Below are 14,928 nucleotides of genomic sequence, written 5' to 3'. Positions count from 1 at the left end.
TTGATGCGCACTGTCAGTCTCCGCATGTTGGGATTCAAAGCAGACAAGGTTTCATTCACAGCTGCTCTGGCTCTGCAGTATGACACTGCTTTTTCATGTGAAGCAGGGAAAAAACTTTTGTATGACTTCCACTGAGCAAAACATTTACGTCAGAGACAAGTGTTTGGGATGAGTGTCACAAGTGCAACATCGTCTGTCATATCGCTGTTCGTGCCGTACGCTGTCTCCCCCTGCCCACACAGGAATTCGACTGACAAGCAGCGCTCCTCCTGCCAAAACGGATTGTTGGCAAGGTCTTATAAGGACATGAAGCGTTACACATCATTCTCCCTTCATACCAAATCATGTTCTCTTAAATTACAGCAATCCTATGCATTTCTCATTGTGCAATATGTATAGTTGTTTGTGATGCAGCAGTGCCATCTGTCGTGCAAACCCTGTAATTGCCATTCAGTGCTTGTGCTTCTACAAAACATCTCAACATACCTATATTTCTGTTTAAGGACCCTCAAGTGAGTTTGGGTAATTGAAGCCACCGGGTTCCCTGCCATATCAATGTGACACCCCCCCCCCCCCCCCCCCCCAGTTGCATTACTCAGTGAACCAGCCAGCCTTTAATCTTCACTGTTTGTTTCTGTCGCTCAGTGGGAACTCTGACCTGAAGAAGTGAAACGTTCTTAAAATAAAGAATCTAGAGAAGGCAAAATTATATGTAGAACCAATAGAGTAACTATAGAGATTTTATCAGAGTTGCTATTGTTATCTGTATCATAAAGAACTGCTATCATAGAAGAGGGTAGATTATGTTATTGTAGGCTCTGTGCAGCATACAAGAAAATAAATCTTTGTTTATTTACGTGGTTTTACAAACATGTTTTTTTTAAGTACAAAACAGACATTTAAAAGCTTTGTTTCCTCTCCTTGTTGGTTAATAATATAATTCAAGGCCTTTTCTCAGACGATATCCTAAAGACACATTAGCGAGGCCTTCTCAGGGGTGACAGGTTGAGCAAATGCTTACATGACCATCCATTCAGGGTATCCCTCCACAGCTCAAGAGAGCAGGAAACACTGTACTCATGGATGGAGTGACTAAAAATCAAACATACAGTGCTGTACCATAGAGAGCAAAAGTGATGGATTTTGGAAAATAAAGCTTTTAGAACTTGTAAAAAATGGTTTCATGATTTGTGTGTGTGCGTGCGTGCGTGAGTGAGTGTGTGTGTGTGTGTGTGTGTGTGTGTGTGTGTGTGTGTGTGTTTCTCCTTCTTGAGTAAAAATGAAAAACAGCAACATCCCAGAAGGCATTGCTTTGATTCAGATTGACATTTTTTGCAGTAACAATACGTGTGTGGGTGTGTGGGAAAAAAAAAACCTCAGGCAGATGATTGGTTATGAATAAACAGTGACAACATGAATGCTCATGTGTACTTAGATGCTCCAAATTGTGCTCACACTTAGTATTTGATCAATGTTTAGTACAAAAAAATCACATGAAGAAAAGAGAGAAGAAAATTCCTTTTTGAAATGTTTCTCAAACCATCCTGGTGGAATGAAAAGCTCTAATGTAAATGCTTTTTGGTTTGCAGGTGCAGAAGTTACTGGCTCCCACACAGCTGTTTATGTGCGGCCACACACCTGCTCATTTTCAGTCATTTCAGAAAACAACATGTGACAGCAGGACTGGAGCTAAGCCAGGATGCAACAGTGAAAGCAACAGAAGTAAGATGAAACCACTGCGTCCAAGTGCTGTTTCATTTGTGGTACACTGATACAATAATACATCTGAGTGGCTGATGGGGTTTAGAGCCAGGCTAATCTCCAGTATCTGGATATGCATTGTACTCCAGATTGGATCTCTTTTTCACAGGAATATTTAGTAATTAAGAATGCATCATCCTGGATTGTCTTAAACAAGTTTGAACACTGTAATCAGCAACTGCTTATAAACTTGGCGTGCGATAAACTGTGCCTCCGAGCTTTCCTCTACCGCTTTAGATAATCATGTATTTATCTTTGTTCGCTCTGTTGTAATTTCTCTGTTTTCCTGGATTATTTATTGTCCTGTGCACTTCAGGCTATCACGCCAGCCCATCCTTTGTGGAAACGGCAGATAAGCACAGCGTCAAGCATTGAAACTTCTGTTGTGCCAATCAAAGAAAAGCAATTGGTTCCCGCAGCACTCAGGGAGTGGGCGACGTGGCAGAAGGACACGATGACCTTGCTAAACTGTGACACCAGCGTGTCAGCTGTATTGATCCATCATTTTATCTGGCTGAGAGACACCCTTATCTCTTGCTGTGATGGTCACCACCACTCCATTACTCAAGGTTGACCCCCCCAGAAATGTTGCTTCTATGTGGGTGTGCAAGAGAGAGAGAGAGAGAGAGAGTGGAGGCCTCTTATTAAAGGTAGAGCAAAACAATGGTTCACATTTGTTTTTGTTATTAAGGTCCTAATGAGGCCAAGGTGAGCCTGAACTATATATATTTGCCTATTATGTGTTATACTGTTTCAGTGCTAATACTAGCACGTTTATAGTTAGATTATATGAAATAATAGGGGCTTGATTAGGCTTAATGAGGTTTGTTTTTACACTTTAAACATTTGTAATTTATTGTAAAAGTTAGTTTTAATCTGAACAAAGCAACAGAACATTCAGCAACATTATTGACGATAGTTATTCATAAAAATGATTACTTTAAAAACACCAGGCAGTAACAGTCTATGGAACGGAGTGCCGTCAATATCTCTGCACTGATGCAACAAACTGAGGCTTGAAGCAAAAAGCCAAACAAGGATGAGAAAATAAACAGGATTAAGTTAGTTGAGCAGTAAAAACAAATCAATTTGTTTTTCAGCTTCCACAGTGTCTTTATTTAGTCCATTCACAGAGCTTAAATTGTCTTTTATTGACTTGTGGGAGACAACGCGTCACCCTGGATATCAGCATGGGTGTCAAACGCCGTTCAGCACGCTTCCTGGATACACAAAAGATCCAATTTGTGCACCTTTCAGGATGTCTTCGGCATCATTTGTAGCAACATAAATCATCCTGGGTTTTGTCATCCTGGGACAAATAATCTGAAGTCACCGGCTCTTGTGATGCAACATGATAGCTGATGTCTGACATCATTATTGGTTTGAGGGCAGCTGACATTTCACGCCTAGAGAAAACAGATGGAACCCCTTTTTTAAGACTGGATGCGTTCACTCTTGTGTTGTTAATTTGATGCTTTGTTCCAGTAAAAAGAGGGTCAGTTCAGTCAGCTTCTAGTCTACTGTAGTTTATCTTTGCTGGAAAACAACAAAGGGTGAAAAACGGTTATCTGTTTTATGGGTCTTCTGGGAGAGGTGGATGCTTGGCTGCAGTCAGGGGAACACATTGTCATGCGATCAGTAATAAAAAGCATTACAGGTTGTAACACATGGGCTTCCCCTTGTTGGCCCATGACTGTGACTTGTAATTGAGAATTCTTCTTCTGTGGTCTGTGTTGTTTGAAGGTGGAAGACAGTTCATAAATCACAGAGACAAAGTGATAAATTGCTTTCTCTCCAGAATGCTCACACTGGATTTCATATTATGTGTTGCAAATGTTCTTGTGTGGATCAATACAGAAACAGAGTATTGACAACTAGTTTCTTTTACACTGTTAGATAACTGGGACCAATGTATGCTGTCGTTGTCAAAATATATGATACAATAACTGAGTGAGGTAACATCCAGCCCTGGCTCAATTCTAGTCATTAAAAAGAACATGATTGAAATGAGATAGAACATAGCTATCTCTGGGGAAACAAAGGTTAGTATAATATCATTTCATTTATGTTCCACTTGAGGTTTTTCTCATTATCTTACATTAACCTCTCAAGTTAACGTCCCCACATGGAGCTAGAAAATCATTTCCTCTGACTAAATATCTGTGACCTTGTCTTCTCCATTAAACTGATGCCAGTCAACAACAACTGGTTAATGACCTCTCTAATGGCAGTAGAAGACTGCGTTAAAAATAACAGACTGTGTTCAACATGAGGATTCAGCACAAAAAGCATTTTAAATTAAGGTCACAATATTGACCATTAGCCTAGTTAGTCGCTTATTAGCATGGTAATTTGTAGCATTCTGGCTACCTAGTCATATTTGTGCTTATAAGTACCTTATTCTTTATGACAGTATAGTCTAAGAGTTTGCCCATTATACCCTCCTTATTTCTGCTCATTGATAGTAAGTTAGGGTGTTGTTGTTGAACATAAATTCTGTTCTTAATATGGTTTTTCTCACCACTATCATATGAGGGCCATAGGCCTACTAAGCAAATCAAATTAGGATCATAATTCATGTTAAAAAATGTCATGACCCATTAGAGAGACAGTCGTCATGTAGATTAGGTACAAATAAACAATATTGAGTAATGGGCAACCAGTATGCTACTAATAAACATAATAGGCAACTAGTTAATGGTAAATATGGTGACCTTCATCTGAAAGTGGCACTACCTTTTTTTAATCAGTAAAGGTTTCCATAAGGCTGATTTTAGGGTTACCACTATTTCAGATATTCCAGATATTTATCTTTTATTAATGAAAATTCAAGGATAGCCTATTGTTGTGGTTGGTTTTTTTCGTGGGGTATAGGGACCACTTGTTATCACATCATATAACATTTTGAATTTTAAAAAGTGTAAGTTTTTTTTAATATATTGTCATTTTGAAGTGATTTGATTGTCTTTATTTATACATTTGCAAATTGAGGTGGGCTAAGTCAGGACTCGCCGCGTTATATGATAGTTTTATTCTGATGGGTCTTGATTTAGTTGTTGTTTAGTCTGGTCGAGTGCTCTTGCGCTTCCTCGTGATGGCCACTGGATGGCAGTAAACCCAGATTTTGCAATACACTCTAGATGATGAATACGGAAACGGCTAGCATGATCAATGAGAAGAAATTGATGTTTCCTGCTGCTCATACTTTATGTACCTTTAATGACCTCATGTAGTCTTTATCAGAGTTGTTTTCTCTCCTGAATAACACTAATTACATTCGTTTTGGATTTAGTCATAAGACATGCAGGGACTTCTCTACAACTGACTTTCATCCCAGATATGACAACAAATACTTTCTCACTGAATACATATGGTACCGGTACATTAAACAAATATTTAACAATATTGAAATGTTGGAGACTATACAGTCTTTAAAGAAAGTGAACACATTTGTATCTGACATAAGACACACGTGCTCCTCCCTCAATGGTTAAATCTAATGCAGAGACACCAAGTTGTTATTTAGAAGTGGATATTTCCCTCTAAATAAACATGATAACTTCCACTGTTATTAGGGGATCAGTAACATCTTTTGGCCAGGAAACACACAACTGGGTTATATTTTTTATGTGTTTTTAACTCGGCTGGAAACCTGCTTTAAACTCTGTTTCTTGCCCTTGAAATTTAAGGGTTTAGTAGTCACAAAGACAGACCCCATGATGTTGTGCAGATCAATCAATGTTTGTGGTTTGTGCTTTTGTGATGCTTGACATTTTAAAATGTCCAACAAAACTTCCTTCTGAAACAAACATTGTTCAATATTTAATTACGTCACTAGTTTTAGTAAGAACCACTTTAGGAAGAGGAACAACACTTTTATTTGTTCACATGACACAAACGGAGTGAACACAGTGTGCTGATATCAAACAAAAAAGCTTTGTTTTCACACACAAAAAAAATGCTGCATGTATGGTACATAATTCTGATCATTCCTTGCACAAACTCATGATATTTACAATAATATCAATACATTTCCCTTTTCATAAAATACACATTGGAAGCTGCTCGAAATTTCACTCGGGCTGCATCCTGTTCAGTGACTAGATTAATAGTACATAGGTTTAATTTTACTTTTGTAAAAAAAAATCTCAGCCTTTACTTCATCTGTAACTGTGTCTAACTATATGATGAGTTTTTTTCTTCATGCCAGAACATTTAACTCAATTTGAATGCTGTGTCTTTCATGTGTCTCATGAAAAAGTAGCATCTGATCCTGCAGAAACATTGGTTCATATGAACATTTTACATAACACATGTACTTTTTTAAGCTTGTACAGAAGGCAATCTGTGTTGAAGGAATATAAGTCATTCACTCCCAATGAGGAATGTATACAGTGTAACAAATCTCTGGATCAGCAAACAGGAGAGTTATTGTACATCATCAATAATGTGTCAAAAAAAAGTCCCTTCGCATACTTGGGTCTTTTACAATTTAAAAAATTCAGCATTTGCGTGACGCAATCATCAAGTAACAGAGTGAGTTCAGCTTGTATTTAAACATAGTGCTAATGTAAATACATCTGTAGCCAGTGTACATGTGAGATAGTTTCTAATTTATCAACACAGTGAGAGCCAGGAGTCTGACAACTTTATATTCTGACCCTGAAAGTATCAACTGAGATTGAAATGGGAATTGTCAGTAGCTCAAGAACTTCAGTATCACAAAAACCTTACCTTACAGATGATGACTAGTTTGACAATAACACAATTTGTTAAAATGAAAACACCTGTATTCTTCCATTTCTCAGCTGACGTGCCAAACGTAGACATAATAGTCTTTTTTTTCCCACACACATCAAATTTAGATAGCACTCACTGTCAAAAAAAATCCCTACAATCAACCTCTCCACATTCCCCCAAAGAGCGTCTGCTCCCTCAGTACTTCAGTGTTTCTGAATAGATACTAAGGCTTGGTTCCCTTCTGCACCCCTCCTCTGTCTCCATCCTCACTCTTAACATTGCACCAGTGCCTTCTCATTTAGCTATCTGTTGAACCACTTCCCTTGTTCTTATTGCGACTGAGAGGGAAGGTGGACTTGCTCTGTGGCTGGGTCATTTTGCTGGCTAGGTAGACAAAAGGTTCAATCAGCGTGCGCCGATCCACCACCGACACCTCCCACAGACGCACCTTCTCATTCTTCGCCCAATTCTGGGCCATGTTAGCATCGACTCGCCTCTCGTCCTGCCTGTCCAACTTGTTCCCCAACACAACAATGGTCACCTGTGGAGCGTGGATTAAGATCATCAAGTAAGTGTTATTTCAGTTCTGTCCAATTCGGAGCACTACAGTTAACTGAGAGTTAAAGACAGTCAGAAGGAAATAAGGAGTAGTAATTTTAGAATCTCATCTAAAACAAAGAACTGAGGAAGAAGAGACATTTGTTTTTGGTTTATAAGGACTGATCCCCTCTAAATTACCCCAGCTACATTGAACGAAAAACCTCCCCAATATATGAACAGTTTCAGCCCTCACCTCCTTCTTGTCTCTGTGCCGGTCAATTTCCTTTTTTAGGGCCTCCATCCTCTTAAAAGACTCTTTACTTTCAACGCTGTAGACAAGCACGAAGCCATCAGCAAAAGTGAAGTAATGTCGAGGAAACTCCATCCCATCCCGGAGCCCTCGGGTGTCATAGAAGCGCACCTGCTCTCGTGTGCCGCGGTCAGTTTCTATGGAGCCGATGTAGATATCTTCCAGGGTCTCCATGGGCTCTGAACCTAACCGTGGGCATAAAAATACATTCAAGTGTGTGCAATCTATTAGCTCAAATCTACACAAGAGTCTTGTTTGAAAACTTGACGTATTTAAAATCAAACAAAAAGACAGATATAGGATGTAATAAGGTGCATATATATAGTTAATATTCAATGGTAATAAACTGTATGAATTATTATTGTATGTATGTTTGACACTCATGTTTATTGACAATTAATTACTTATATTCTGAATCCTATTGTTTTGAGAATCGTGAGACAAACATTTCCAGATTATGACACAAGATGAGGTTTACCTGCAACATGGTTAGCATACAGTAGTTGTTCCAGTACAGCTGTTTTACCAACTGCAGCTTGGCCACATACAACCACCTTACAGCTCTTGCCCATGACTCACTCTGTCCTCTGAAACCTGTAATCCAGATGCACAGGTGGGAAAGAGTCAAACAGCAAGCATAGCATGTTACCACAGTGACATGTGATGGTCAGCAACCTTGAATAACTGATTAATTTATTTACTCGTCTTTAAAAAAAAATAAGTTTGCTAAGCTGGCAGTAAACATATGTAGCTTAATGGGTATCCACTGTCATCGATCATAGCGTTAGCTTTCCGTGAGAAACAGATGTCGTTATCACAAACTAAGAAGCAGCATTGAAACGAAAGTAATGGTGTCATGTGAATCAGTGTCTTAAAAACTAAACACACTGATGTCAGCTACATGTGGATAAAGGTTTATTTTCTCTTTTTTGGCATGTTAGCGAACAAGCTTCACTTACCTTGCGGACTACTTCCTGTTTACAGTGTGCGTCACTACTGCAGTATGAGGCTCCGCCCCTCCCCGTTCAGGGCAAAATGGCGACGGGGAACAGTGATGCTGTGAACATGGACCCTGATATGGACCTGCTGAGTGACGAAGAATTAGAGAGGTACGACACATTCAGGCTCTGTTGTCAGCGACTTGAATGAACCTTTAACAGTGTCATGTACTTACATGTTTGCCCAGAGGTGCTTGTTATGTCAACATTTTCGTCGCACTCTGAAAGCTAGCGTTTGGCATGGTTGTTTTCCATCTAGCTAGCTCATGTGCTGTGTTTATCCATTGATGTCAGCTGTAATGTATAAATGAATGTGTCATTCGGTGTGAAATAATCATCTTGCTAAGAGTAGTGCTTTCACGTTTTATGAAATTCCAATTATGGTATCTTAGTGTCTGACAGCACTCACCCACTGAGTGGTCGTGATGTATGAAAGGCTTCCAAAAAAAGTCATGGCAGTAGCCCCACAGCATGGTGTCATATGTTCCAGGGTCTGCCCCCCCCCCCCGCTTCACAAAATAGCTTCGTGTCTGTGTAGACACTTCTGCCCTGCTGGTTTGACTCTTTCTATGTTTAGCAAACTCAGGCCAGCAAAGCTCTCTGTCATTTGAAGTCCTGAACATGGCTTCTTTACGCATCATTACGCATCATGTGAAGCTCAGATTTATCTGTCGAACACAGAATTGCATTTGTTCTTTTAATGTCAAACAACATCAGCAAGTTGAGCCTGATCATAATCCAAGTAAAAATCATATATAGTGCCTTTATGTGTACACTCATCTAATTCTTGTTTTCTAAGTTGCATTTAACTTTTGCTCCCCCCCCCCCCCCCCCATGTTACACAGGGAAGCGGAGGGCTTCAAAGAGCAAGGCAATGCCTTTTACATCAAGAAGGATTATGCAGAAGCATTTAATTATTACACCAAGGCCATAGGTATTTATCCCTCAAGAATTTGAGTCATTCTTGTTCGTTGATGGGATGCTGATAGCAGGTGAAAGTTGGAATGATGCCTTTTCCCTAAACTTGTGTTTTCTACAGACATGTGTCCGAAGAACGCAAGTTACTATGGAAACCGGGCAGCCACACTTATGATGTTGTGTCGGCACAGAGAGGCTCTGGAAGATTCCCAACAAGCAGTCCGGCTAGATAACTCCTTCACGAAGGCAGGTCATGGGATCAAAACAGTATTTTAGAGGGGGAAAGTCCGGCATTGGTTTCAGTCATTTTTACACCTTCAGCTGTAAAACTTTATTTATGGATTAATTTAACGGATAATCTAAAGTTCTGTTTCTATGCATATCTCATATTAGTCTCGGATGTTTGTTGTTTTGGATAAAAGCATCTACTAAATCAGTTGTAACCCGCTTTGTAAAAGTTAAATGTAGTGCTACAGTTGTTCAGAAAGAATCATTTACATTGGGATCATAAACCCTGAGTATTTGTCTTTACATAGTTAAGATAAGTGTACCTGTCCTGCACATGCCTATACTTCTTTGTGATTTAGCTGACCTTAGTGTTGTGATTTTACAGAGGAGTATATTAATGCACATTATCACTTCAGGAAGTGAACTTCAGTCTTTCATACACAGGGCCATCTGCGGGAGGGCAAGTGCCACCTGTCTCTTGGTAATGCTATGGCTGCCAGCCGCTGTTTCCAGAGGGTTCTCGAGCTGGAGCCCGACAGCAGCCAAGCCCAGCAGGAGGTGAGAGGTCCTGACAACCTGGCAAGATTATCTGCTATCAGATTAGATTTGGTTCAAATAAAGTGAAAAGATCTGCCATTGAGCTGTTTAAGAGGGAATGAACTGAAGTCACTGTTTATTCTTAATGGGCTTACTCAGAGGTTGACTGTTGTCTGCAGTTTGAAAGTTATTTAAGCGGTACACATGGCACAGATGAGGGACCAGTGGTCGCAGCAAAGGAGTTAAAAGACCACTTCATGTGTTTCACTGACACTGAGCACCTCCAATGTCTTTATCAGCTGAAGACTGCAGACTCAATCCTTGAATACGAGAGAATGGCAGAGATTGGATTTGAGAAGAGAGACTTCAGGATGGTAAGCTACTCCGTGGTTATGATGTTAGTTTGTCTTGTCACTCGTGTGTTATTTACGTCACGTCAGTCAGCACAGACTGAAAGTGTGCTGTGTTTGTCTCCAGGTTGTTTTCTGCATGGATCGTGCCTTGGAGTCAGCCGTAGCCTGTCACAGGTTCAAGATACTGAAGGCAGAGTGTTTAGCCCTGCTGGGACGCTACCCTGAGGCTCAGTCTGTAGCCAGGTAAGCAGGCAAATAAAAAAAAAATAAAAAAAAGATTACATTAGTGAAGTGTGTCAAAATAGGTGCAAGTTAAAGCAAAATGAAACATTTTACTACACTGGATAGTCTCTCTCTTTTATTTTATCCTAGTTTATTTTTCTCGACTATCTTTGAATGTTTTATCACCTTAATGTTTTCATTCACCTTCATCCTCATTACAAAAGTCTCGTAGTGTTTCCTTAGTTTGCCACTTCCTGTTTTATTGAGTCTTTTATTTATGACATATTTGTTTTAACCTTGGGCTCTGTATGTAAAGCTTTCTGTGCAACGTTTTCTTTTCTAGTACGAAAAGTGCTATGTAAATAAAGTGGGATTGATTGACGTGCCATAATAAACAGTACTGACTCAACAGCTCCTGTCACGATCGATCAGGAATACCATGATCTGTTATTTGAAAAAACTGAGTGTACTGGGTGGTTTTGTTTGTAAGTTTAGGTCTGGACCTGACTAAAGTGTAGGCTTTGAACACTCATAGTTGTTATCAGCATCTTGTTAACCTGTGTGTGTGTGCAGGAGAGAGAGGGTGCTGAAGTCTTTGATGGCCGCAACTATCGTCACATCTTTTTTTTTTTTTTTTGTCTGATTCTTTTGAGGATCTAATTGTTCTGTGCACATTCTTATAAGTTGTTTGTTTGTTTTTGTCTTTAATTAGTTTGCTTTCCTGAAGTTAATTCTTTGGCTTTAACACAAAACGTGCTCCTGTTTAGTGATATTCTGCGAATGGACTCCACTAATGCAGACGCACTGTATGTGCGTGGTCTCTGCCTGTATTATGAGGACTGCATTGACAAGGCTGTCCAGTTCTTCGTCCAGGCCTTGCGTATGGCTCCTGACCACGACAAGGCTCGGCTCGCATGCAGAGTGAGTAACTCCGATCACATTTGTGTCTGAATGGATGCTTCCCCTCTAAAAGTGGCTGTCTCCCCCGATGGTAGAAGAAGAAAAAACACAACATTGAGGTGTTCTGTCATCCATGTGAAGCCTCGCTGAGCTTGCTGTGAAGGCAGGGAAGAGTAACTCTGGTGTGCTTTTATGCCTTGTCTTTTCAGAATGCTAAAGCACTAAAAGCAAAGAAGGAGGAGGGGAACAAGGCGTTCAAGGAAGGTAGCTTTGATGCCGCCTATGAACTCTACTCGGAGGCACTGACAATAGACCCCAACAACATCAAGACCAATGCCAAGCTGTACTGTAACAGGGCTACTGTTGGGTCGAAGGTGAGCAACATCAGTTGAAAAAACGAACATGCTCTGGTACTGCTTGCTAAATCTGCTGCATCATGAGTTACCATGCTGATACGCATATGCATCATTTGCACATTTTGACAGAAGAGATGTTAACACTCCGACAAATGACAGACGAAACTGGCTTTACACAACACGTCTCTCCCCACCATTCCGCATCTTGTGCATCACATTTTGCATGCGAGAAGTAGCATGCAACTTTGCAGGGGATGTAAGTGCACGGTCACTCTGGTAATCAGTACCGTGCTGTACTCAAGTATGATTGCTAAGCATTTTCTTGCTAAGTAAACCTTAAACCTTCTTTTTTTTCTCCTTTTTTTTCTTCTTATAAAGCTGAAGAAACTAGAACAGGCCATTGAAGACTGCACCAAGGCCATTAAACTGGATGAGACCTACATCAAGGCCTATTTACGAAGAGCACAGTGGTATGTTAATGCTAATATGAATTGGTTGTTAAAATAGAGCGTTGGTTACTTTGTTTTTTAATTGACTGATAAAAGATGTTACCAGGAGCATCATTGGCCTACTGGTTAACACGTGTGCTCCATGTACGGAGTCTTTAAAGCATGCAGCCTGGGGTCAATCTGACCCGTGACTCCTGTGACTCCACTCTCTTTCTCCCTGATGCATAAGAAGCCCCAAAATAAATCTCAAAATATGTTAATATTATCTGCTCTCATGTAAACTGGTAAAAGAGACTATCATAGACTTATACTGTGTGTGTGTATTCCATACAGCTACATGGACACAGAGCTGTATGAAGAGGCAGTGCGAGACTATGAGAAGGTTTACCAGACAGAGAAGACAAAAGGTGAAAATGAGATTTTTCTGCAGTGGCTGAGCAAACTCGGCCTTTAGCAAATATATTCTGTTTTGGGTTGTGGTTTAATTTATGTCTTTGTCTTGTTGTAGAGCACAAGCACCTTCTAAAGAATGCTCAGCTCGAGCTGAAGAAAAGCAAGCGGAAAGATTACTACAAAGTGCTCGGTGTGGATAAAAATGCCACAGAAGAGGAGATTAAGAAAGCCTATCGCAAACGTGCACTTTTACATCATCCAGGTGATCAATTAGTTATTGTGCGATTGGACATAGTTACATAATCTAAAGGTTTCACTCAGTCAAAAAGACTCTGGTGGTTTTCTGTGTTTTTATTTTGCTCTTCCTCCCTTCAGACCGTCACAGCGGAGCTAGTCCCGAGATGCAGAAAGAGGAGGAGAAGAAGTTCAAGGAGGTGGGCGAGGCTTTCAGCGTGCTCTCAGACCCAAAGAAGAAGTCTCGCTATGATAGCGGTCAGGATCTGGAGGATGATGGCATGAACGTGGGAGGTCAGCACAAGGGCAATCTGTGGGGTGGGAGGTCTCAAGGGTGAAATTACGCATCATGTCTGAACTGAACTCATTATGCTACAGAACAGTTTTGGGTTTTTTTTGTTTTTTTGTGGCAAGGATCTGGCTGTGAACTTCTCTGTTTGTTCTTCTTTGTTTTGGTTTCTCACCAGATTTTGATGCCAACAACATTTTCAAGGCCTTCTTTGGAGGCCCAGGAGGTTTCAGTTTTGAAGGTAAACCATAGCTGTACACTTTTCAAGTGTCAACTAGGGGGAGTGACATCTTCATCCATCAGTGATTGATTGTTATTGTTTGTTTGTTTGTTTCAGCGTCTGGACCAGGAAATTTCTTCTTCCAGTTTGGTTAATACGAAGATTCTTCCACCTAAAAGTTACTACATCAGGACTTTTCAACAATGTCAACCCCCTGACCCACCATCCATATTTAATGACTGACTTATCGCAAGTCAGGTTTTTGTCTATGCCATTGACTTAATGAATGCAACCAAATGACCACACGCAGCAAGTCCCGTATAGCAATGATACCAAGACAGCTCTGGCTGAGTTGATAGTGTTACTGGTTTTGGATTTGGTTTTCTTCTTTGCAGGATAAAACAAACTTGAAAGTCAGTAATGGCTAGTGACTGGTCCAAATGGTCTCTTCTGTTTGACAAAGGAGAGATTGTGCAGCTATTGTATCAGAGCTTATAGGGATCCATGCAGGAAGTGACACCCTGGGGAAACTCTTGAGATGCAACTTAGCAAGCTATTACCCAGCTCGTCTCAACTTACTGCTGAAGAAGTTTTCCCTGCATGAAAGTTTGTCACTTGCTTCATGATTTCTGAAGGAAATCACTGAGCAAGCAGCATCTCCCTCTTGTTGAAGAATTGTTCAGACAAAAAAAGTTGGCTGCTATGACTCCACACTGACAGCTGCATCTTTGTCATAAGCAAATAGGAGTCGTTTTGTTATTTTACAGCTGGAGCCCACAGCTGAAGCACAGCAGAAAGACGGCAGTGGAGACCACTGCTGGCTTCATAACCTGAAAAGTCCACGTCACAACTTTATGTTTGATGTTGCCATTCACAGATTGCTGCATTGTACATTTTACTGGAATGTAAAGTGTTGATTTGTGATGATAGTTAAATATGTTTTCCATTTTTTTATTTTGATATGTATATTTATTGTAAGTTTGCTGTCTTATAGAACCATTGGTTTAAGATGAGGGCACTTTTCTTCTATACAAAAAAAAAAAGTTTCAAAGGAGGCAACAAGGATGACCATCCTTTGACACAAATTAAGGAAGAATATTGTTTTTCTTGGTCTGCATATACTTTTGCACAGGAAAAGATCTGCTTTATGTATGTGATTGTAACACATGCTGGCTTATTTTACTCACTGCAGCAGGGGAACATGTGAATAGAAGAAGTAGGACATTTAATATGTGTTTGCTGTTATCTGAGGGGGAGGCACTGTGGGATGATGGACAAGTGAAATGTTAAGTTAACTCCTCATGAGTGTGTTGTTCTTCTGGTGCACTTTATGAAGTGAAGTGTCCTCATCTTTGCTCATCGTTTTTGCCCTTCTGGTGAAACCATCCTCTCTTTACCCTTGAAAAGTACCAGCCATGTCAATAAAGTTGGCCTCCTTTTGGTTTCCCCTTAATGGTATGTTTTCTTTGTTTTTAGTATT

At 40.2% G+C, this 14,928-nt stretch overlaps 3 protein-coding genes across 3 annotated transcripts in view; 2 read left to right on the top strand and 1 right to left on the bottom strand.

Moving 5' to 3' along the window:
- znf385c (zinc finger protein 385C) overlaps window positions 1–1,966 on the top strand; it is a 108,285-nt gene extending 106,319 nt beyond the window's left edge. Inside the window, exon 9 of the mRNA XM_079365495.1 lies at window positions 1,590–1,966. Coding sequence (XP_079221621.1) covers window positions 1,590–1,772 — 183 coding nt within the window. The 3' untranslated portion in view covers window positions 1,773–1,966. The remainder of the gene's footprint in view (window positions 1–1,589) is intronic.
- A 3,655-nt stretch (window positions 1,967–5,621) lies between these two features.
- On the bottom strand, window positions 5,622–8,370 carry nkiras2 (NFKB inhibitor interacting Ras-like 2). The gene is made up of 4 exons (XM_079365782.1): window positions 8,311–8,370; window positions 7,830–7,945; window positions 7,295–7,536; window positions 5,622–7,042 (listed from the first exon to the last, which is right to left on the bottom strand). Exons 2-4 carry the CDS (start codon window positions 7,921–7,923, stop codon window positions 6,800–6,802), a joined length of 579 nt encoding a protein of 192 aa, XP_079221908.1. The 5' UTR covers window positions 7,924–7,945; window positions 8,311–8,370; the 3' UTR covers window positions 5,622–6,799.
- Window positions 8,351–14,901, top strand: dnajc7 (DnaJ (Hsp40) homolog, subfamily C, member 7). Its single transcript, XM_079365780.1, has 14 exons — window positions 8,351–8,460; window positions 9,195–9,283; window positions 9,389–9,513; window positions 9,940–10,053; window positions 10,332–10,406; window positions 10,510–10,628; window positions 11,375–11,528; window positions 11,717–11,881; window positions 12,242–12,333; window positions 12,646–12,719; window positions 12,821–12,967; window positions 13,081–13,233; window positions 13,407–13,469; window positions 13,566–14,901. The coding sequence occupies exons 1-14, from the start codon at window positions 8,387–8,389 to the stop codon at window positions 13,601–13,603; spliced, it is 1,482 nt and encodes a 493-aa protein (XP_079221906.1). The 5' UTR covers window positions 8,351–8,386; the 3' UTR covers window positions 13,604–14,901.
- The last annotated feature ends 27 nt before the right edge of the window (window positions 14,902–14,928 follow it).

Source organism: Symphodus melops, assembly GCF_947650265.1.
Source record: "Symphodus melops genome assembly, chromosome: 17".
NCBI lineage: Eukaryota > Metazoa > Chordata > Actinopteri > Labriformes > Labridae > Symphodus > Symphodus melops.
Note: the sequence above shows the minus strand (reverse complement) of the source record. Positions and strands in the feature narration are given on the sequence as shown.

Excerpts from the sequence above, each read along its gene's own strand:
- nkiras2 (XM_079365782.1), bottom strand. The coding sequence starts at position 7,923 with ATGGGCAAGAGCTGTAAGGTGGTTGTATGTGGCCAAGCTGCAGTTGGT. Across the intron at positions 7,537-7,829 it reads GTATGCTAACCATGTTGCAG|GTTCAGAGCCCATGGAGACC; the intron begins GTAAACCTCATC and ends GCCCACGGTTAG. Across the intron at positions 7,043-7,294 it reads GGCACAGAGACAAGAAGGAG|GTGACCATTGTTGTGTTGGG; the intron begins GTGAGGGCTGAA and ends CACGCTCCACAG.
- dnajc7 (XM_079365780.1), top strand. The coding sequence starts at position 8,387 with ATGGCGACGGGGAACAGTGATGCTGTGAACATGGACCCTGATATGGAC. Across the intron at positions 9,284-9,388 it reads TTATTACACCAAGGCCATAG|ACATGTGTCCGAAGAACGCA; the intron begins GTATTTATCCCT and ends TGTTTTCTACAG. Across the intron at positions 12,334-12,645 it reads TATTTACGAAGAGCACAGTG|CTACATGGACACAGAGCTGT; the intron begins GTATGTTAATGC and ends TATTCCATACAG.